This window comes from Lynx canadensis, chromosome F2, assembly GCF_007474595.2.
Source record: "Lynx canadensis isolate LIC74 chromosome F2, mLynCan4.pri.v2, whole genome shotgun sequence".
Taxonomy (NCBI): Eukaryota; Metazoa; Chordata; class Mammalia; order Carnivora; family Felidae; genus Lynx; species Lynx canadensis.
In genome coordinates, this window is record NC_044320.2 from 70,633,148 (window position 1) to 70,657,126 (window position 23,979).

The window sequence follows — 23,979 nt, forward strand, 5'->3', positions numbered from 1 at the left end:
TGAGGCTCAAACTCTGGCCCCCAGACTCTATACACTGTGATTACCCTACCAAGCCATGGTGTCTGTGCATAATGTATAAACCCTGGATCTTCGAGACACAAAAGGAAAATTTACTGTGGTTATTTACCTTTATCCTTCAAGACAGGTAGTACAAAGGTCAACTTATTCCTTTATACAATGTAGGGGCCAAGAGCAAGCTGCCCCAAAGTGGGCCACTTTTGCATGAAGATTATTTTGCACCGAAGACAGTTTAGATCTTATGAACTCAAGACATACTTCTGCTTTTAACTACATAGAAGAATCTAAATTGGGGGTCTTTCTCAGAATAAGAGTTATTACCAGAGGTAAACTTGATCTGAGTGACCCATCTGTATGGCAGGTCAAACATCTAATGACCAAATATTTGCTCTTCTCATGATTGCCTTGTGAACTGCATTCCATCCTGTGAAGTCTCAGACTTCTACCCACTTCTTCTTAGTTCAGGATGACATATATATCTCATTTTGCCTCACTGTCTTTGGAATTTCCGTATCTGTGTAGATGCCTTGTACGTGTGAAATTAAATTTGATTTTCTCCTGTTAATCTGTTTCATGCCATTTGATTCTTCATCCAACTAGAAGGACCTTGAAAGGAACAGGAATTCTTCCTGTCTGACAACAACATGATACTTACACTAATATTTAATTCTACTCTGTCATCACTCTCAAAACCCTTAGAAACACCCTAGTTTTTTAACTTTTGGACCAGATGCTAGAGATACAGCACAATGGTCAAAAGCATAGACATTGCAGCCGAGATAACCCCAAGATCCAACCTTGGCTTCTGCTGTTTACAGTTTGCACAGCCTGGGTGAGTCACATATGTCAAGCAGAGTAAGTGCTCAGTAAATGTCAACTGTTATCAGCAAACAATTTTATAAGGCATTACGCAATGACTCAGAACATAAAAACAAGATGCCTTGTGAACTTATATTCTACTAAAATTAGCTGAATTTTGCAGTCTAAGAACTTACTGATTAGTTGGGTTGGAAGAATTTTCTCTGTCCTTCAAAGTCCTTCTAGCCAGAATAAGAATCAAATTTGGCATGAGGCAGATTAACAGGAAAAAATCAAATTTAATTTTGTACCAATGGGGAATCCATACAGACATGGAAATTGTGGACAGTCAGTAGGTCATTTTGAACTAAGGAGAAGCGGGTAGGGATCTGGGACTTCCAAGGGAAGGAATGCAATTCAGGAGAAGATGAAAAAGAGTAAATGTTTGGTAAACAAATGTTTGCCATTTGAAACAATGGGACATACAGAACTTGGATCAAACAGGCCTTGCTAGGTTCCTCCCTGTCTACTTGCCTACTTCATATCATGACGTAGTTAGTTATCTATGGGGGTAGCTCTCTTCCTGGAGCAGGTCCTCTAACCAAATTCTTTACAGCAGCTGTCAGGGAGGTACAGAGCTTTTCCTGAATCTTCTGGGCTTGATGGCTTTTTATTTGAAAAAGTCTTCATGCCAAAGTGGCCCATCTTGGGGCAGCCTGCCCTTGGCCCCTGCAGTTGTGCTAGTATTCTGCCATTTGTGTTCTAAATTGCTGAATATACTGAAAAATAAGGTTGGAATGAGACATGGGAATTAAGTATCAGTGTTCTCTATACTTTTTCAGGGAGGATTGGCTTGTGTATACCTTTTTCTTTGTCTTATCTTTTTCCTCTGCCCCCTCCACTATTGTCCATTGATGCTTTTTGGATTAGACCTTCTTTTTTTAAAGCAAGCTACTCTCAGTTCATTCTCTTCTTGGTTGCTTATGGTTTGCTGATTTTTTTTTTAATAGTTGATATGCCTAAGTTACAGACTGACATTGTCCTACCCCCTTCCAGAATGTCTTGATTCATTCATGCTTACATATGTCTGGGAACATTTGTCAAGAACTTTCTCTGTAGGACAAGCCATGGGCTAAATGCTGGAAATAAGTTGCAAGTAAGTTCTTTTCTCACACGAATTAACAATCCAGCAAGGGTTGGGGAGTCTTGGTAGGAAGAGAGAGGGGGTGAGCGTGCACAAGCTAAATATACAGCCAACTAAATACAGCCTGAAAAGTTTACTATTTATAGAAACAAAATGCTATAAGAGCACAGAAGAGAAGGATTTTTTTTTTTTTTTTTTTTTGCATGATGAAGTCTTAGATGACTAAATAGAGGAATGGCATTTAAACTAGGTCTTAAAGGTTGAAGTGCAGAGTATTCCTTGGTAGAAATAGAGGGAAATGTTTTCCAGACAAAGAAAACACCATGAGAAGAGTCACAGAGGTGTCAAAAGTTCATGCCATATTTGAGAGGCTATATAAAGGAAACCTAAAACGCTTTATGATACAGAACAGGAGAGGAAAACAGAAACCAGGGGACAGTTTGCAAAAGGCAGTAAACTTGGTTCAAGGAAACACAACTGTGAAATAGCTCAAGATGGACATTATATCCCTTGAACAAATGAAGCATTTGGGGGGTTTTGACTTAGCGGGAGAAATCCTTGTTTTTTTTTCTCCCTGTGTCTCAGAGTTCAGTTAATTGAAGGTCCTTAGTTAGCATACAAAATTGTATCAAAAGCAAAACAGAAGCCCAGGGCAGGAGCAGATACCATGGCACTCAGTGCAAGTGAGACACATGGCATCTGGAATCCCTTGTCCAGGTCGGGGTAGGGAGTTACAGTTGTATACTTTGTGTCTTGTATATTTTCAAAAGCCCAATTCTTGCTGTGCCAGTGCCATTTTTTTTTAATTTTTTAATGTTTTTATTTTATTTTTGAGACAGAGAGAGACAGAGCACGAGCTGGGGAGGGGCAGAGAAATAGAGACAGAATCCAAAGCAGGCTCCAGGCTCCGAGCTGTCAGCACAGAGCCCGACGCGGGGCTCAAACTCACGGACAGTGAGATCATGACCTGAGCTGAAGTCGGACGCTTAACCGACTGAGCCACCCAGGCGCCCCCCACTGCCATTTTACAGTTGGGGTGTACATCCTCTCTCAACAAAACTTATACTCCCTAAACATGCACTTTGGGCCTCTTCTGGTTCTTAAAGCAGGCTTAGCATCACTAAGGCCAGATCCTCAAATATGGGGAGAGAGCAAGTCAGTGCCCAGAGTTCCTGAACAATATCTCTGCCTTCAGCTTCCCATAATAAGAGCATTCACATAGATGGTACCAAACACTACCATCCAAGCAGAAGGAGATGCTCGGCCTTTCGCTTCCAAGAAAAATAACTCATGATGAAGGTCCAAGTCCCCAGTTGTAAATGAATTACAAAACAGATCCTCTTTCCTCTGCCCAGAATAATGCTACCACTACCTGGGTATACTTGAATTCTAAGTTTCCCCAGGAAACTTTCTCTTTTGCCTCCCAAATAGATTAGCACCACTCCCGATCCATCCTTAAACTCATTCCTCTGAAGGTTAATTGTCCATTTACATCCTTCTTCTCAATACGACAGTGGCCTCCTTGAGAAGATTGCTGTTGAATTCCCAGCACCTAGCAACAGTCCTTGGAACACAGTGGGATTTTAGCAAATAGTTGGAAGAATGAACCAGTCAGTGAAGAAAGTTGGTCTCCATCCAGAGACCTCGTGCTCTGTCCATTGTGTTCAAACACTGAAGAACTACATTTTGATGTAGTTCAAGAGTAGTCAAAAATTCCTTGATGTTGTTTTGTTTATTTTTAAAGAGTGGAATGCTTTGAGGGTGGAATGAACACTAAGAAAGGGGTGAGCAATCAGGATTAAAAAAAGTAGCTGGGTATTAAACAGGAAGAATATATAGATGTCACCAAGGGGCCTCATTAGGTCTGGAGGAGCATTTTTTCCTTTTCCTTTTCCTTTTTTTTTTTTTTTTTTTTTTAACAAGGAGAAGCCTCTGAATTATGGTTGAGTTTGCATTACCTCCCAATAGATTCATGGCAAGGAGGGGACTCAAAATCAGATTCAATTTTATTTTTACTTTTACAAGTATTATATTTCCATGCCCAAATGCTTTTCATACTGTTGTACATAAAGTAAGAATCCTTACTGAGAATCACTTAGATTGTCTCTTCCTTGTAACGTTTTCATGAAGGCCATGTTGAGACATAATTTACACGTGGTTAGTTCCAAACCATATATATCCAAGCGTGCAGGGATGAGTTTTGACATATGTATAGACGTCTAGATACAGTCCATCCACCACAGTTAAGATACACAATGCTGTAACCCCCAAATTCTCTTGTACCCTTTGCAGTCAACCCTTTTACCCATTCCCAGCCTCTGGAATCACTTACCTGTTTTCTTTCCTCGCAGTTTTCCCTTTTCCAAAATGCTGTGTAAAGGCAATCATCCAACCAGTAGCCATTTGAATTTGGCCTCTTTTACTTAACGTGATACATTTGAGGTGCATTATGCATATTATGGCTTAGTGCGGAGCAGTAGTCCGTTGTATCACTATGCCACAGATGGTCCACTCCCAGGTGGACGGACATTTGGTTTTCTGTACTCTTCGGCTGTTCTGAGCAATGGTGCAGTGAACATGCACATACAAGGCTTTGTGTGGACATATGTTTGCATTTCTCTTGGCTAGGTAACCAGGATCAGGAGGGCTAACATGACAGTCTCGGGAACTTCATTTTTTATTTTGTATGTTCAGGGATCCATGGGTGTATTTAAACAGTGGAAGACATGGACAGAAATATCCTTGGGACAGTGTAGAGCATGGAGACAGACTGGAAACAGGGAGACTGGCTAGGAAATTGTTGCTTTTCTGTCTACCATGTGGAGACATTGCCATTGCCATCACTCTGTTTTAATGGAGTAGTTTTAGAACACAAATCTGATACAAAGGTTCTGTGTCTGTTTTTCTTGGTGGTCAAATTCTACCCAGGCACCATAATATAAAAACATCGTCATTTGTGGACCAAGTAGAAATGAAAAGGGAATCAACAGTAATTTTTATGTAATCTGAGGGCTTTTTCATACTCTTTATTATTCTTTTATTTTTCTTCTTTTTTTCTTCTTTTTTCTTAACATTTCAGCCATGGCATGGCAGGGGAACTAAGAATTTAAAATGCAACTGAAATGCACTTTTTTCCTTCTTAGTGGTTTTGGAAGAAGATAAAATTCTTGCAATGGCAGTGATTATTTTTACACAAAGTTTAATATAGCATAAATAGCTTCCTTCCAAACCATTTGTTTTTAAATCCGTGTTCAACAAAATTAACAATTCATTCCAGTACCTTCTAGGTCTACTCTGAAAGATTACCTTGATTTCAATCAACTGAAAATTAAAAGCACGGGATTTCCGGGGCATCTGGGTGGTTCAGTTCGTTAAGCGTCTGACTTCAGCACAGGTCATGATCTCATGGTCTGTGAGTTCGAGCCCCGCGTCGGGCTCTGTGCTGATAGCTCGGAGCCTGGAGCCTGCTTCGGATTCTGTGTCTCCCTCTCTCTCTGACCCTGCCCCATTCATGCTCTCTCTCTGTCTCAAAAATAAATAAACATTAAAAAAAATTTTTTTTAAAGCACAGGACTTCCAAGTTCAAAGAGAACTGAGCACAACCAGCCCAAGTGACTCATTGGTAGATGAGAGAACATTGAGGCCAAAAGCACCTGACAGCCTGGTTCCATCACTGACCATGAGTGCTCCTTGTCGTTTCTGTGGCTTGGCTCTGTGCCTCCCCATCACAAGAAGGAGGAGATCTGTCTGTGTTTTTGAGAGTCGGGAAAATTGCCTTAGGCTTCTCATACATTTAAAAATAAAAATAGCCATGATGGGATGAGACTTGAATTTCAAAGAGAGGTGAAATAGGAACTATTACGTTTGAAGATACATGAAAAGAAATATGTTAAGGTTTTTAATATTTTGTCTATTTTTTTGTGATAATATTGAAATATTTTGACATTGAGATACTTACAGCTTAGCTGTTTAACACGCATATTATGTTGGATGTCCTGAGCTGGCAGTAGTTTATTTTTCTTCTTCTAGATAAGTCTCATGTTAACTTTATAAAACGGGAGACAGAGGTGGGAAAACCAGTGACGCCAGCAGTAATATACTCTAGTCGGGTACACCCTGGGCTTTCTTGGTCCCACTGGCATTCTGCCAACAGACACTTCTGCAAAACCAAAATGAACAATTGAGAGACGTGAGTCAGTGCTGAGACGACAAGATAGTAACTCACCACCGTGAATTCTCATCTCGGTCACACGTCAGTCTATTTTCCATATCCTTAGCGCACATGCTAACGTATAGTGACACACAGCTGGAAATGCCCTTTATTCCCTATTTTGTCCGTCTCTGCTTTAGCCGCTTATATTTTTTAACACTAGGGGTCCTGATGGGGAGCCTGCGTGGCTCAGTCGGTGAAGCGTCCGACTTCGGCTCAGGTCATGATCTCACCATTTGTGAGTTCAAGCGCCGCATCGGGCTCTGTGCTGACAGCTCGGAGCCTGGAGCCTGTTTCAGATTCTGTGTCTCCCTCTCACTCTCTCTGTCCCTCTCCCACTCACACTCTCTCTTTCTCTCTCTCTCTCTCAAAAATAAAGTAAATGTTTAAAAAAATTATTAAAAAAAAACAATAGGGGTCCTGAGGGTTCAGGGAGGGGGAAGAGAAAGATGGAATAAACAAATAAAAGAGTATAACATTTTTTTTAATGCATAAGGAATGAAATAAAGGAAAGATGATCAGAGTGTCAGCTTTTTTGCTGATGAAGCCTGAATTGAAGGATGGGCAGGATGAGCAGAAACAATGGGTTTATTAGTAATAAACCCCAGAATCAGATGTAACTACCCACTTCCGGCAGCAGGGAACAGGCCTGGTTCCCCCACGTGGTCGGCTCAGATGTGCCCTTGGGAGGAAGAGAAGGGATGGGACTGAGTCACCCGAGTTTGTCATATCCCCCAGCCCAGTGAGCAGATAAGTCACACCATCTCCCCTGTGGGGAGAGGCAAGAGGCTAAGAGGCTTTAGGAAGTGTCCTTCCCTTTGGAAACCATTTGAGTGGAAACCATCCTTCCCATGTGGATGAGCGAGGGGAGGCATCAAGGGACTAACCCTTTTGGGACCTCAGTGACATGCCTGTGAAGTTAAATTCCCTATGGGTGGGAGGTCAAGAGGATAAAAGGAGATATACGTAAAGCACCCAGTGTGGAGGCCAGCCCAGAGTGAATGCTAAAAACAAAATAGTCGCGATTCCATTCAGTCTTTCTTTGGACAAATCCACACGCTCCTCCTTTGCCGTTTTATTTGCCATCTCTAGCCGGTTTTGTGGTTTGGACAACCAGATGGATACGGCGCTATCCTCTGAAAGAGAGCAGACATGACAAGAACAGATTAGTGAGCAACAGTGCCTTCGATTTCTTATGTCCTGAGCTTGAGACATCAGTGTCACAAATCACAGGCACGTGGATTTGTGATTTTTGTACTGCCAAAGAGGGGCGCCTGGGTGGCTTAGGCAGCTGAGCGTCTGGCTCTTGATTTCGGCTCAGGTCGTGATCTCGCAGTTGATGAGATCGAGCCCCAGGTCAGGCTCTGCGCTGACGGTGCGGAGCTTGCTTGGGGCTCTCTCTCTCCCTCTCTCTCTCTGCCCTTCCCCTGCTCATGCTCTCTCTCTCACTCTCTCTCTCAACATAAATAAATAAACATGAAAAAAATTTAAAAAAAAAAGAAACGTAACTAGTTAATTTGTAGTTCCATTTGGAAATTAAACTTTAAAGAAAGCCCAGTACAGGGCTGAAGACTGACCCTGAAGACAGCATCCCAGGGACCAGCAGGGGGCAGGAGCCAGAGAGGAGCGGGGGGGGGGGGGGGGGGGGGGGGGGGGGGGGAGGGGGGGGATGCAGAGTCCAGAGAAGCACGAGGAAAACTAGGAAGGCGGACAACACAGAACAAAGTCAAGGAGAGGGATCGTTTCAGGAAGGAGGGAAGAGTCAGCCGTGCCAGGTGCTGAAAGAAGTCAGGAGAAAAAGGAACAAAAGGATTGGCAGAGAAGGCCGTAGGCATTACTGGCTGTCAGATATGGAGCACCTTAATGTATGCCAGCCTCTGTGCTGTATGTTCATGTGCAATTTTGACTTAATTCTCAAAAACAACATCCCCATTTTACAGATTAGGGAAGTAAGAGCCAGAAAAGTTTTGCTACCAGCTTGGCTTAGGTCACAGAGCATGGAAATCACAGAGTTGGGACTCAGACCCCCTGCCTTCTGGCTCCTAACCGCTGAGCTCCCCTTCCTTCCAGAAGACTTGCTTTTGCCCTGTGTTGGGTGAGGAGACCGGAGCGCTGTGAGTTGAGGGGCCATGAGTGAGGGGTGAGGAAGAAAGGACGGCAAGTAGACGAGGGTAGCCCGACGTTTGTCCTGGCTGGTGTTGGTTTGCTTTAAGACGATGAAGACTTCAGCATTATCAAGTGACAAGAGATGCTTGGAATAGAGCCAGCGAGTGAGGAGACCACTAGAAGGTGCAGAAGGCCGAGGACAGGTGTGTGTGTGCGGAGGGGCGGGATCTTAAAAAGGAGAGCCCCTCCTCCTCTGTGACAGGAGAGAGGCAATTGGATGTGTAGGTTCAGTGTCAGGACATTAGAGAAGTTCTCTTGTGTCCTCATTTCCTCATTCTGTCTCCTCCCCCTATCCCACTACCAACCCCCTTCTCTATCTGGAACATCCCATTTACCCTTCAAGGCCCCGCCCTCGTCACTCTCCTGAGCCCACGGGACGGTCTGCCATAGGCTTCCAGGGACCATGCGGCCTCCATCCACCCCACACGCACTGCCAGGTGTGCACCAGCAGGACTCGTCCCCCTCCTGCTGGATGTGACTTTATGCTAAGTGAGCATGAATCAATTCAGTCTGCATCTAAGACATGGTGCCTTGTCTTGATCTCAGGGTTGTGAGTTCAAGCCCCGCATTGGGCTCCACACTGGGCACAAAGCTTAAAAAAAAAATCCTAAAATAGTACAAGTCATATAGGAGAAGGGCCATGAAAGAGAGAGATGCAGGGTGCTGTGGACTCTAAGCCAGAGGGGAAATGACATGAGGGAGGCAGAACTGAGCACTTATGTGAGTGACACCTGGAGAAACCTTATGAAGAGTGTAGTTTAGAGCTAATTGTTGCAGGATGAGCGTATTTTCAACTGACAAAAGTAAAAAATGGGCCATTTTACTTAGAGAAAGTAGTATCCGAAATGGCACACAGCTTATTTGGGGAACACGGGGTGGTCCTGTTTGGCTGAAGTATGGAATATGGCTGGAGTGGTATCCATGATGAAACGGAAGAACCTTGAGCACTAGACTATGAAATTCTGTTAGCGTTGGCGCCCTTGAGATTTCCCACTGACTTTCCCATTTTTATCTTTATCTGATCAGAAACATTGCAGAAATATTCAAAAGCTATTTTAAGCAGTCTTTTGCACTTAGCCCAAAAGTTGACAATAAGAGTTCATAACTCACACCTCCCATTTTTATTCTGGAAACTAGGCCAGTATCCCTCGTGAGTTTCAGGATGCCAGTAGCCACCCAGTCTCCCAGGAACACCTGTGACCCTCGAAGTAAGGGCGGTGGTACCTCCCTTGGCAGCTACTGACTGTGTCGTGCTAGGGATGGGGGTGGGAAGAGGTGAGCCGGGAGTGGGTTTGCTCCTGCAGCTGTAGGTTTCTCATTACTTGTAAATCACTATTCTTAATAATTATTTCTAGACAAAAAAAAAATACAAAATAAAACCTCTTTTTTCTTTCAGTTAAGAAAAAGAAGCCTAAACTATTAAATAAATTTGATAAGACTATTAAAGCTGAACTTGACGCTGCAGAAAAACTTCGTAAAAGGGTATGTTGATGTTTTTGTCTGGTGGAGAAATGTGCAATGAAGATAAATTCAGGCATTACTCTTGCATTGTTAAAATAATAATAATAATAATAATAATAATAATAATAACAACAACAACAACAACAATAGAAACAGCCCTTGAATAGAGTGGATTTTTCCCCAAGAACATCAGCATTCCATGTGAAATGAGTCAAGTAGAAGGAAGAATCATGGCTGGATGACCAAACAGAAGTAGAACTAACATTGAGGTCGGCTAACCTGAGGTCAGCCTCCCTCCACCACTTGCTAGTTGTGTGGCTTTGGACAGAACACTTGGCCACTCTGAGCCTCAGTTTCCTTATTTAAAAAAATGAGAATAGTAAGTACTCTTTCTAAAAGTTTTTGATTGGGTAGCATCTCAATGCAAAGAGAAAGTAAGTTAGTCCAGTACGCTTAGGGTAGTTACTGTTAAGTGAAATGACACTGGGTTTAACATTCTTCTCACTTGGGGTTAATCCCATGCACCTGCAGTTTTCAGGGAGACTATTATGTGGTTTGTGTTGTTACCCATTAATTTGAAATACTACTTGCATTTGTTTCTGGATACTGCAGTTAAAAAAAGAAGTTGACACTAGATTGAAGTTACTTGTTCTCTTAGTCATATTCTTCATCTAATTATCATGTCAAACACTTATAATAATGCATTTAATAACACCTTCACTTAATCATCTACTTGTTTGCCGTGGAAATTGCCCTTTCTCTACTCTGTACATGAATTAGACTTTGCGTAATGATCATTAGTTTTCCTGTAAATGCTTTTTTTATCAAGTAGACATTGGCAGCAAAGATAGGACAGGGGGATTGTAAGTAAATAAGCAACGACAAAAGCACCCAAGTTAGGAACCGAAGTGGGACAAGAATGTGCTTCCCACATGTTTATCGGAACCATACCAGTAAGCACGGAGACTTCTGTAACTAGTATTAGACAAGGTTCCCAAGCCAAGGAGGGCTTACCCTCCTTAGCAGCTGATAAACATGTAGTCACGTCAAAGAATATCGCGGCCAAGTTGTTGTTCACTGCCCTTAAGTTTAACCGCTGGAATGATTTCTGAGTCTGTCTTGTGTGGCTTTTATAAGAGGAAGCCCTCTACTATTCGTGGAAATTTGCATTTCTTAATAGAAATGAAGTGGGAATCTTCTTTTTCTGTCACTTTCTTTTGCATCCTCCACTTGCTCTTTGCTAAATGCCAGGTGTGAAAATGTGGGGTGTCTATTTCACAGGTGACTTTTGGGATAAAGGACAAAGGAACAACTTTAGGGAAGGATTTTTATGTAATTCTAATGAATGGTAAAGAGCTCAGTTACCAAGGGGCAGATACATCAATGGGACATAAAAGTGCTGGAACAGTCCATGGGGTATTCTCCGGTTCTTGCTTATTTGGAGAAATTATCATTCATTCCTCCAGAAGCACCTTGAATTTCTAACAGACTAAATAAAGGAGGAAGAAATAGCTACAGTTCTTGCTTCTGAAATAGCAGGGATCCATATTACTGGCTGCATTATCAGCGTAATTTTTTAAGGTTATTTTTATGGCTGATATTTCAAATGATGCGACTGGATGTGCTGGAGTAGCCCATGCTGAGGTATGTCCTAGACGGAGGAGGTCCAGTCTAGCTTTGAGTACTGTGCTACATGAAAGTATGAGGTCACTTTATTTTTCCATCCAAAGTGCATAGATCAGATCATATTTCAATCATCTATTTTTCAAAAGTATTGCTTAAAATACCTCTATTTTTCAGAAGTCCGTATTGCTTGAAACTCTTCCTTATCCCTAGAAAAAAAGAATTTGAAGTGCTATACTGAAAGATTCTTTTATTTGCTGGAGTCACTTACTGTTACTGTATTTTAAGTGAAAAAAGAGAGGGAAAATGGAAAACGTAATGAGGCCGGAGTAAGTAAGGCCAGCACATGAAAGCTTACATCCCAGGCTCTAAATGGTGCTTGGGATGAATGAAGTACACTGTAGGCAGAAGACACGGGGAATAGCATCGTCCTGTAAGATTAATGGTGTTCATCAGAGTAGCTGTCCTCTACCAAGTCCGGAGAGAAACGTTCTGCTGTGGATCTTCATAAAGGGTACACTGATGGATGGCACAGCTTCCCCCCTAACATCACACCAGCGGATTCTACAACACATCTGTGTGTATGTGGGGGGGGGGGGTGTCTTAATGTCCTTCAGCATGGCCCATTGGCCTCATGCCAGCACAGCGGGGCCCAAGTACGTGTCTCTCCAATGAACTGGCTTTGGTCCTGGGAGAAAATGTAAGCTATGTTGAAAGAGATGATTTTTAGGCAGTTCTTCACAAGCATTGTATCTTGCTTTTGAGTTTTTAAATAAGAAATGCATAATAGCGTTAGAAGATTCTGGGGAAGGGAAATTCTTTCAGACCAAAAGCAAACACATTTACTTTGTCAGCCCTTAGCAAAGCAACACGGTCTCTGTCTTAAGGGGATCACAAGGATGCCTAGGTCAAGCCAAATATTCCATTATTTTTATAACCTTGATGACCAACTAAGGGAGTGTCTAGAAGGAACAAAATACTTTAGCAAATTTGTTACGAAGATTGTTATTTCCATTGTTATTTCTGTTTTAAAGCGTAATGGTGCATTTAGCATGATTTTCACAAAAATAGCCTCAACATTTGCAATTTGAGTTACATAATGCATGTGGTAAAGCTAAAAATAGTCCTCCCAAAAGATACCCACGTCCTAATCCCTGGATCTTGTATTTAGAGAAAGGGTCTTTGCAGATATGAGTAAGTTAAGGATCTTGAACCGGGGAGATTATTCTGGGTTATCCAGTTGGGCCCCAAATGCAACCACATGTGTCTTTATAAGAGAGAGGCAGAGGGAAATTGAATACAGACGACATAGGAGACAGAAAGGAGAAGGCAGTGTGAAAACCGAAGTAAAGACTGGAGTAATGCATCCACAGTCAAGAAAGGCTGTCGGGAGGCAAGGGACAGATTCTCCCCCAGAGCCTCCGGAGGAAACGTGGCTCTAACAACATCTCAATTTCAGCCCAGTGAAACTAATTTTGGACTTCTGTTCCCCACAGCACTGAGGAATAAATTTCTGGTGTTTCAGTCATCAAGTTTCTGGTAATTTGTTACAGCAGCTATAGAGAACTAATCCAGATTTTGGTGCTGGACAGTGGGTTGCTCCTGTCGCAAATACTTAAAAATGTGAAAGTGGCTTTGGAGAATTGGGTTAGGAGTAGAGGCTGAAAGAATTTTGAGAGGCATGAGAGCAAAAGCCTGGATTGCCTGAAGCAGACTGTTGGTAGAAATATGCATGCGAAAGCTGCTTCTGGCGAGGGCTCTCAGAGGAAGTGAGGAGCACCTTAGAGAAAGGTTTATTGATAATCTTCGAGAATGCACATTATCGTTGCAAACAGCATGTTGACAGAGATGTGAAAGGCACTTCTGGCCAGAGCCCAGAAGGAAATGAGGAACAGGTCCCTGAAACTGGAGGAAAGGCAGTCCTTGCTAGAGAGTAGCAGGAAGCTTAACTGAATTGGCCTGGGCAAAACAAAACTTGTAAGCGGTGACCTTGGATATTTAGCTGAGGAGATTTCCAAGCCAAGTGTTGAGGATGTGGCTTGATTTCTTTTTTTGCTGCTTCTCGTAAAATAAGAGAGGAAAGTGATAATTAAGGAAGAAACCATTAGAGAAAAAAGAGCCAGGACATGACAGTTCGGGGAGATTTCTTAGTCTATCCAGATTGCAGGAGATGCTACAAGTAGGAAGTTCGTTGTTAAGAAAGGATAGTCTGGAGAGAAGGCCGAGGGCTCCTTTTCCTGAAGAGAGTGGATGTGTGGCTCTTAGATCTACTCAGCCATCCAGCAGAAGCCAGGAATAGAGATGGGATTATCCTGGAGAGGTCTGTGGCCGTGACTCTTGTCTAATGGTGTGAATCCCTGTGACATACACAAAAGATCCACAAGGTTTTTGAGAATCTTATACCAGGAGGACCACCTCGACCTGAAAGGGACAGAGGACAAACTGAAAGAAGGCTGCAGAGTCCTGAAATTCGGCAGGCAAGAACCAGGCTGATAACACTAACCACCCTTTAGATAGAAAGGAAAGATAACTCCAAGGACAGAGTCTTGGACCCAGAGGCCAGAGATAAGGGCTCTGAAGCCAGAGCCAAGGACTCAGAAGGCAGGGCCTCAAGCTCCAAACCTTCAGACCTAAGAATTTACCTGCCTGCATTTTGAAGCTACTTGGAATCAGTGATTCCTTTCCTCTCTTCTTCTATCTTCCACCTCCTATTCCTCCCCTAAAGAAGATGGAAGGAAGGAAGGAGGAAGGAAGAAGGACGGAAAGAAGTCATAGGAAGGACGCAAAACAGAAACGGAGCCAAGCATCCTTCCTTCCTTCCCCTCTCTCTCCCTCTCTCCCTCCCTCCTTTCCTTCCTTCCTTCCTTCCTTCCTTCCTTCCTTCCTTCCTTCCTCCTTTCCTTCCTTCCTTCCTTCCTTCTCTCCCTCCCTCCCTCCTTTCCTTCTTTCCTTCTTCCCTTCCTTCCTCCCCCCCTCCCTCCCTCCTTTCCTTCCTTCCCTCCTTCCTTCCTTCCCCCCCTTTCCTTCCTTCCTTCCTTCCTTCCTTCCTTCCTTCCTTCCTCCCTTCCCTTCTTCCTCCTTTCTTCCTTCCTCCTTCCTCCCTCCCTTCCTTCCTCCCCTCCCTCCCTTTCTTCCTCCTTCCTTCCTTCCTTCCTTCCTTTCTTCCTTCCTCCCTCCCTCCCTTCCCTCCCTCCCTCCCTCCTTTTCTTTCTTTCTTTCTTTCTTTCTTTCTTTCTTTCTTTCTTTCTTTCTTTCTTTTTCTTCTTATTCTTCTTATAATAATAATAATAATAATAATAATAATAATAAATAATACAGGGCAGTTACAAGAAAGTCACACAGAAAAAGATATTTAACATGAACCCTTCATCCCTTAAAAGTGGGTGAGGGGAGGGATGAGGATTTGTAAGGCGGTGAAACTCGTCTGTATGATACTATAATGGTGGATACAGTCCGTATACATTTGTCCAAACGCACAGAATATACAATATGAACCCTAAGGTAAACTACAGACTTTGGGCGATTTCGATATGGCAGGTTCATCAGTTGTAACAAATGTACCACTGTGGTGCAGGATGTTAATCATGGGGGAGGTAGCAGGTATATGAGAAACCTATACTTTCTCTCAATTGTGCCATGAGTCTAAAACTGCTCTTAAGAAATAAAATCTTTAAAGAAATTAATACCGTGAGAGGGCAGCATATTTTAAAAAGCTATACAGACTTTTCTGACACTAAATGTGATGTGGAGTCTGTGCTCCCGGCCCGATTGATCTCTACAGCCCAGTCCCCGTTGTCAGCATGAACCTGCCTCTTGGGTCCGAGGCCTCCCTGGGCTGGGCCCCGTTATCTTGTGCTGCACACACATCCCCCACACAGCACATGCTCCGTGCAGTGTCTGCCAGAGCTTCGTCACTGTTAGGAGACTTAACCGAAACAGCACCCCCACAGCCGAGTCGAGTACCCTCATCTCCATTTTACAGGCCAGGCACCTGAGGCAGAGTCGTAAGTAACTTGCCATAAGTCATGCACCTTCCAAGCGGCGGAGAGCAGACTCACATCAGTCGGTCTGGCTCCGGAACCGGCCCTCGTAGCCGCTCCACTGTGCATGTATTTCCCACCAGCCCCTCAGCCCCACTTACGGGCACGTGAGAGGAAGTGAAAACCTCTTTCTTCGAGAACGTCTGCCTAGAGAACTGATCTTACGTACCTTTAATATGAACACTGCCCGACCTTTCTCTAGTCAAGTCGGTCCAAAGTGGGTGTAAATAACAGCGGGGTAGGAGGTGCAGTTTGCTATGCACAGCCACGTTGGAGAGGTACACTTTGTTGTGTGAAAACTCACTCGGTGAACGTCAAAACATACAAACCACAGCACGCTTCCGTTTAGATGAGGAATGAGTGGGTTTACCAGTGTATAGGGAGCTGAAGTGCCTCCCAAAGTTCATCTCAAAGAATCTGTCTCTATCCCATGACTCCCAACATCCTCGACCTGCATCCGTCCATTTTAAACCAGGAGACGTGCGTTACCCCCTGGAATGGCCGTGGACGGAGTGTGGTTGGGGGAGGGTTCCTCACCCTCTGTTCCTTTTCCTGTGGTGGTGGTCAGAGACTTATCACTGGTGCTTGGGCCATCTTCTTAAGGGCCCACATGCGCTCCGGGGAAGGGTCACATGACCCAGAGTCAGGGAGTTTTCCCAGTCAAAACCCTCAAAATTGATTGGAGAGGAGCCAAATCAATCCTGATGTCCAGTGGGTGACAGGTACCATGCCAGGTGGCCTTCTCAACCTGCAGGCCTCACCCCCACCCCAACAGGTGCTTCAGACTTCTCCTTGCAGACCCCAGGACATTCCAGCTGCCAGCAGTATTCTTCCCCCAACTTAAAACCTAAATATTGTCTTCAAGAGCGTAGTCAGGGATTTTGTAGTGGTTGGTGACAGATGGTAGCTACAGTTGTGCTGAGCGTAGCGTAACGTAGAGTTGTTGAATCACTGTGTTGTACATCTGAAGCCAATGGCAGACTGTGTGTCAACTATGCTTCTGTTGAAAAGAAAATGAAGAACTAATGCCCACAGGAACTGTGCATCTAGAGGAAAGGTGCAACTTTTTAAACAAAGACTTATAGTACATCATTTGCCAGGTTTCTGTTTTTAAAAGAAATGAAGTACATTTATGTTCATTTTTACTTGTACGGTTGCCATACTTGTTAATGTTTTAAAAATCTTTGGTAAAACTGTCTTTAGACTCAAAATGGAGTCCAGGCAGTTTTGACAACATCAGCTGGTGAATATTTAAAAAACCACATTGGGTGACTCAGTCGGTAGAGCATCTGACCCTTGATCTCGGGGTCGTGAGTTCAAGCCCCACACTGCACGTGGAGCCTACTTAAAACACACACACACACACACACACACACACACACACACACACACACTGAATAACATTATGCATCTGAACTTGCCGTCTTTACGTAACTGCCTCTTCCTAACAGGGAAAAACTGAGGAAGCATTGAGTGCATTCCAAGAACTGGTTCGCAAATACCCTCAGAGTCCACGGGCGAGATACGGAAAGGCACAGGTATTCGAAAACCCTCCTCCGTAGAAAATGTTTTTGGTGTTTGTATTCTGTGTCATTCTTTCACTGCCCACTATTTTGCACTTCTCTTTTCTCTTGTAACTTATGTATAGAATCCATTTCTCATGCATATGTGTAAAGTCAAGCAAAAAATACTGTTGTAAAGGAGACAATTAACTTGCTATTGTGGCCTGGTGAATTCAACAACATTTTCCTGTCCTCCCTCCATCGGACTTCTCTCTGGTTTTCAAAAGAAGATCAAGAAGAATGCTTTTGTCCTCGATTTCCCGTCACTGTCGTGCCCCATTCCTCAAAGTGCTCACTGAAGGCTCCTCGGAGCTTTAAGAACCTGTTTTGTAACTAGAGGCTGCAAGTGTGCTTAGGAAAGACGTGAAAATATAAAGTGGAATGTACTTTGTTTTCGCTGTGGTTTCTTTCCGCTGACTCCTTTCTCACCAGCTCCCTTCTCCCTACCTACCTCCATTCCCTCGTCTCCTTTCTTCTCTGACTCTTCTCTGACATCTTCCAGCTCTTTGTTTTGTGAAGCGTGTCCACATTCATCTGTAATTACATACACCCACCAGATGCCACGTGCTCTTTTTAGACCCTGGGATTATCATAATGAACACTCTAGAGGTCTCTGTCCTTGTGGATCTTGTATTCCCATGGAAGGTATTTTGAAGGCTACCTAGTCACAAATTACTTAGAGAAAGCCCACTCTATGCCAGGCCCTGTTCTAGGCCCTGCAGATGAACCCCTCGGCAAAACATAGAGTTGTCATTGTGATGGGGAAGCCTAGGACAAGATAAGATATAATGCTTGTTAGTGGTAAGGGCTAAGGAAAACCTAAACAACAACAACAACAACAAAAACCCCCAAAAACCGCACAGCATACGATGTGGGAGGGAGTTGATATGTTGGATAGGGTGTCAGGGAAAAGTCTACCCGGGAGGTGACAGTTGAGCAAGGCCATGAGTAAATATATAAATAAACATATATTTAAGCATATTATAAGGCATTAAGCATAACTATATTAGATCATCTTATATAATACATATCATAAAGAAAAGAAAAGCATACCTATTAAGATTTTTTGGCTGCAGGTGATGTGATTTGAGGACGACAGGGCAGATAGCACTTTAGATAAGTTGATCAGAAAAGGCCACTCTAGCAAGGTGGCAAGTGGCTGAAATGTGACAAGGTTACTGAGGGAGCTGTGCGGGCCGAGGGAACAGCTAGGCCAAAGGCTGTGATACAGGGAAGCGATGTTGGCAGAACAAGCTCCAGAACGGCAAGAAGGGCAAGCTGAGAGACGGTGAGGCGGCACAGGTGAGGCCGGGGCCTCACGGATGGTATTTTCCGTGCCTCAGCTTTATGCATGGACTCGGGCATCTTGTTTTTTCGTAAAGATTGTTTTGGTTCCCGGTTGGGGAATAGATTAAGGGAACAAAAGTGGGAGCAAGAAGCATAGGACAGTATTCCAGGTATACTCAAGGGACAGTGGCGTGGAGATAGGGAAATGGCTGGGGAGGGCTTAATGTTGGCTTAGGTGTACAGGTCAGAGGGAGACAGGACTTGAGTCCTGGATTTTTGGTTCAGCCAGGTGAGGAAAGAGAGTGCTGGTTACTCACAGGGAAAACTGGGAGAGGAACAGATTGGGGAGGTGGGAATGAAGTCAAGAATTCACTTTTCATCCTGTAATCTTTGTGTTGCCTGTCGGACATTCGACTGGACATGGCAAGGAGACATTGAATTTATAATATCTGGAGTTCAGAATAAAAGCCAGGGCTGATACACAATGTGTCGAGCAGCAAAACTCCCGCAGTCCTGCCTGGTGGGATGAGATTCTCAGCCCTACTGGGACACAATACCAAAACTTTCCAGACCAAGGAGAACCTGACATCACCCCTTTGGAGGGGGTCAGTGCCGTGACTTGTATATGGCACTCACATGGAAACTGACACATCTGTGGATAAAACAAACAGGTTTTGCTTTGAACTAAAGGCGGCCACCATTTGAGACCCAGTTGCTCAAATTCTTACCTTTCTATTAAACACTCACTTATTAAATTTTAATACATTAAGTTTGTGAAAAATTAATGCAAAGAAGTTCCCCCTGTCCATGGTACAGACCAGGGGTAGTAGACAGCAATTATATCATTTTTGTAAATTAATTTGGTCAGTCATCCTCCAAAATTGCTAAATTCATTGGTGTTAAGCAAGACAGAATGTGTTCATTACCAAAAGATGATGCCCGTTCAAATAAGTGATGGGCTTTGTGACCAGTATTGACAGTCATTTGATTAAGAAAGCATATTAACTAGAGAGAATATAATGATGGATATACATGGTAATTTAATTGTGGCAAAAATTCTTTGTGTTTAGAATTTTTCTTTTTACGTGACGGTGATTGTGGGTGCCAGAGTCTAAATAAACTCGGTACTTTCGCACATGTGATTGTTGGATTCGTATCTTTATTGAACAGTAGGAATTTGAGATTTTGGCCTCGGGCGATATTTTTTTGTCCCTAAACTATTCTGCTACAAGGTGTTATTGATACTAATGTTAATATGGTATTAAGCAAAACTTAGGCATGGTAAATTAAATTTTAATAGAGTAATTTAAAAGAAATTTTAAATGCCTAGGAGTTTTAAAAATAAGAATTTGAAAGAAGATGGATTCCATAGGAAGGAATAAATGATGAATTTTTCATTCTTTGTTAGCAAATTAAACAATTTTGTGGGAATATCCCAACAATTTTTTTTTTTAATTCAGCAACGTTAAGTACAAACTATAATATCCATCATTTCTGAAGCAGCACTGATACTATGTTATTCTTCGGATCACCATGAAAATCAATTTTGACCAAGTTCCCTGAACATCAGTACAAAATGTTAAATTATAAATTCAGTTCACTTTATTATCTTACACAAGCCATTAATGCCTCTGAGGCAGAAAATGACATGTTTCCTAGGAAGTTTGGATGGTTGAATTATTTCAAGTCAACAAAAGGCTTTGTGATGTTAACATCCTAGAACAAATGTTCTGTACCTGCCCAAACCATTTTACGTACAGATGCTAAGCTGATAGCAATAAATCTGTACAATTTTGATTTTCAAAGCAGTCTATTAGTTTCATTCAAGAGATTTTAAGAAGTATACGCCATTTTAATACTGATATTTTCCCAATTCTGGAAGTTGTAAGAAGTTTTTACCTCATTAAAATGAAGGAACTTGGGATAGGTGGAGGAGAGGGAACAAGGTATATAAACTTTATCATCTTTCTGTCTTTTCAAATTGAGTTTTAGTTAGATATTGATTTCAATTTCTCTAAAGAAGGATTATCTTGGTAGACATTTCTCCTTCCGCCAACCTCGAAGAGACCCTCCGGATCCAGGATCTGTTTGGTAGCTTGAAGAGACTGAGCTGCATGGTCTCAAACGGGCTCTCTCAGCTCCAGGACTCTGTCATTCTGGAAGTTATCTATGAATAATCATGTTTTGGGGAGTTAACTCACCATAGCCAAACTCAGAGGAAACTGATGCCTAAACAGAAAAGCCAGTATGTGAATATACCGAAGGCCATAGGGGCAGGATGACCAGTGGGGGTCATTGACATTGGACTTGCTCACCTGGTAGATAAGTCTATAATGGAGACAGACCACTTACAGATATGAACAGGTGGATAGCAGTATATTGTGGAAGCTCTTTCTATCAACTTAGGATGAACTGCCCCTTTTTCATCGGGAAATTTTCATCTAGAAAAATCATAAATCTGTCCACTTCTCTCTCTCTCTCTCTACTGCTTCAGTTCTAGTCCTCATCATCTTGGGACACTTACCTAATCAGTACACAGAACAAGTTATTCTTTGATGTGATATTTTCAGAAAAGTTCTCCACAGATATTTTATCAATTTGTGCCGATTCTTACTAGTTCTGATTTGGAACAGGGGAGGGTGGATCGTTTTCTTACCACGCCCTCAGATTATGGAGTTGTGCTTCATTTTGGTTCTTCAGACAACCATATATTGACTGCAGCCCACACTTTATTTAGAAAAGGTAAACAGGTTAAATAGGATATGCTGAGAAAACCCTTTCTACGCCACTTTTAGCCTCTAACTGGTATCATTTTTCCTCAAATGGTAATCTTTGAATTATAGTGTACTAAATCTGATGGGATTTTAACTACCATTTTACACATTCTCCTCTTTATCCCTCTCATATTTCATTCCCCACTCTCAATCTCCAGCGAAGACTCTTGCTTATTTCACTAAGAAAATGGAAGTATCCAAAGAGAACTTCTGCATGATCCCACTACAGCACTAACAGCCTCCCTTCCCCTCCTGCCATATGCTCCGCCTTCTCTCCTGTTCGCATGGATGAATTGTTCTGGTCCCCTTTCCCAGCCTCTGCACCTGCTGAAGGACATCATTCTGATTTTTGCATTTCCTGCATCATCACACTTTCCCTCTCTACCAACTCTTTTGCATCAGCTTAGAAACATGCTGTAATATTTGCCATTATTAAAAAAAAAGAAAAATCTCTCCCTGGTCTCCACATTCCTCTCCACTTACTGGCCCATTTCTCTGCTTCCCTGTAAGGGTTGTGTGCACCTCCTTCCCTCCTGGTTTCCTCTGATCCTGCTCCATTCTGTTATGGGTCCCCAGTTGTCCCATAAAAAATGCTTTTGCCAGGCTCATCAGAAGTGCCACAGTGCCCAATCCAGCATCATGACCAAGACGCCCAAGCTGATGGCCGCTTCGAACATGATTGATCACTCCCTCTTGTTACCTTGTATCACTTTATCACTTCTTTGTTGTTATTTTCTCCTTACCTTTCTTTCTCTGTGCTTTTTGCTGGTCCTTCCTGTCTTTCCAACCTCTCTCCTGAACCCCAGACTCCTATATGTACCTTTCTATCCAGTATCTCCACTTGGGTGCCTAATCAGTGTTGAGTTTAATAGGTCCAAAACAGAACTTCTGATTCCGAATGCCTACCAACCTGTTCCTGCCCTCTCCTCCCGTTTTCAGAGGACGGCAGTTCTGTCTGGTAATCGCTCCAGCCAACACCCTGGAGTTCATCCTTGACTCCTCTCCCTCCCTTTCTGCCACATTCAGACCATCTGCACATCTTTTGGCTCTGACCTTCAAAATGTATCTGTAATCCAGCTATCTCCTACCACCTTCATCCAAACCGTCATCATCACTCCTTGTCTGGGTTCCTACTGGGAGCATCCTCACTGGCCTCTGTGCTTCTCTGCCACTCTTTCGGTCTGTTCTCCATACCACTGCCAGTGTGGTCCTTTCGATCATGTCAAAAACCCCTGTTGTGGGGGCGCCTAGGTGGCCCAGTTGGTTAAGCGTCCAACTCTTGACTGTGGCTCAGGTCATGATCTCACAGTTCGTGAGATCAAGTCCTGCATTGGGCTGTGCTGACAGGGTGGAGCCTGGCTTGAGATTGATTTTCTCTCTCTCTCTCTCTCTCTCTCTCTCTCTCTCTCTCTGCCTCTCCCCCTGTTCATGTGTGCGTGCTCTCTCTCTCTCTCTCTTAAAATAAATAAACATTAAAAAAAAAAAAAACCCTGGTGCCTTTCCATCTCACATGGAGGTACCGTAGTGGAATTGGCAATAGCTTGCCAGGTTCTTCACTGCCTGACCATCACCCTTCCACTAGTCTCCTCCTTGCCCCGCGCCTGCACCCGCCTTTCCTCCACCCGTCACTTCTCCCTCGGGGCCTTGCTTTTGCTGTTTTCTCTGCCTTGGAATGTTCTTCCTCCATGCCTCACTCCCTCACTTCTGTCAGGCCATCCCTGCTCACCCTGCCTAAACTAACTTCTCCCAACCACACCGGTGCCAGCACTCCTGAGCCGGCTGCATTTTTGACCCACAGCATTTATGGCTGCCAGGCACATGGTACTTTGATTTGTATGTTGTCTTTTTCTTCATAATGAAGCAGAATGAGAAAAGGGCTTTGTGTTGTTTATTTTGCCTGCCAAGTGGCTCTCGGGTAATAGTTGTTGAATGAATGAGTGAACACACAAACTACTGAGAGAATAGGAAGTACGGACTGGAGCTCTGTCTGTGTAATGTTAATATATAACATGATACAGATCTCCATCAGCCCAGCATATATTAATTCCTCTTGCTTTTATGGCATTTTTCCTCCTCTGCAGCTTGATAGCTAACTGGTCTTCGTGTTACTTAGATAGCATGTTGTCTTGCTTTTTTTGGTTTGCTTTTGAATCACTTGAAAAGGAGAAAATTTTAATGTGCCTCAGATTGCTTTTGATGCATGTCCAGAAATTAAGTTTGCGTGCATATTTTGGGTGATTACAAATATATCTTGTCATGGGACATTTATCCAGTGTGGGGACTTCCTCTAGTGTGAAGACGATCTGGCCGAGAAAAGAAGGAGCAATGAGGTGCTTCGTGGGGCCATCGAAACCTACCAGGAGGTGGCCAGTCTACCCGATGTCCCCACAGACTTGCTGAAGCTGACCTTGAAGCGGCGCTCAGACCGACAGCAATTTCTGGGTAAGATGGAGTAAGAGTTAATTCAACAGCAAATGCCATGCTGTATATTCTTAGAAGAGTGTAGTTACCTGGAAGGGAACCTGACTTTCATAACTGATTTCGCGTAATTTACCTGAAAGTGTCCCAGACGGAAATGGCAATCCTAATACTAAGTCCTTAATACTTAGAAAGATACAGATGGTATTTTACCACCTTTTCCCCACCCCCCCCACCCCATTTTAAAGCTAGGCAGATGGGATGCTCGGAGGTTGGATAATTTGCCTAAAGAATCATAGCTAATAAACTAATAGGTCTGGAATCAAAAACTCTTCCTGCGGTGCCAGACTCTTTTCTCTCTTAACCATAACAAATTGATTCCTGGAGGTTGAAGTTATAAGTGCAACAGTTTTTATAGAGGGAATATTAGGAGTTCCAGGCACTAAAAATTTTGCCTGCAAAGTTTGACTCCATCCCA

At 43.1% G+C, this 23,979-nt stretch overlaps 1 protein-coding gene across 1 annotated transcript in view; it reads left to right on the top strand.

The window, feature by feature from the left end:
* The window catches only part of ASPH (aspartate beta-hydroxylase), a 222,895-nt gene that overhangs the window by 138,137 nt on the left and 60,779 nt on the right, over positions 1–23,979 (top strand). The window contains exons 15-17 of the mRNA XM_032591961.1: positions 9,733–9,818; positions 16,912–16,998; positions 23,375–23,525. Of these exons, the coding sequence (XP_032447852.1) occupies positions 9,733–9,818; positions 16,912–16,998; positions 23,375–23,525 (324 nt within the window). The remainder of the gene's footprint in view (positions 1–9,732; positions 9,819–16,911; positions 16,999–23,374; positions 23,526–23,979) is intronic.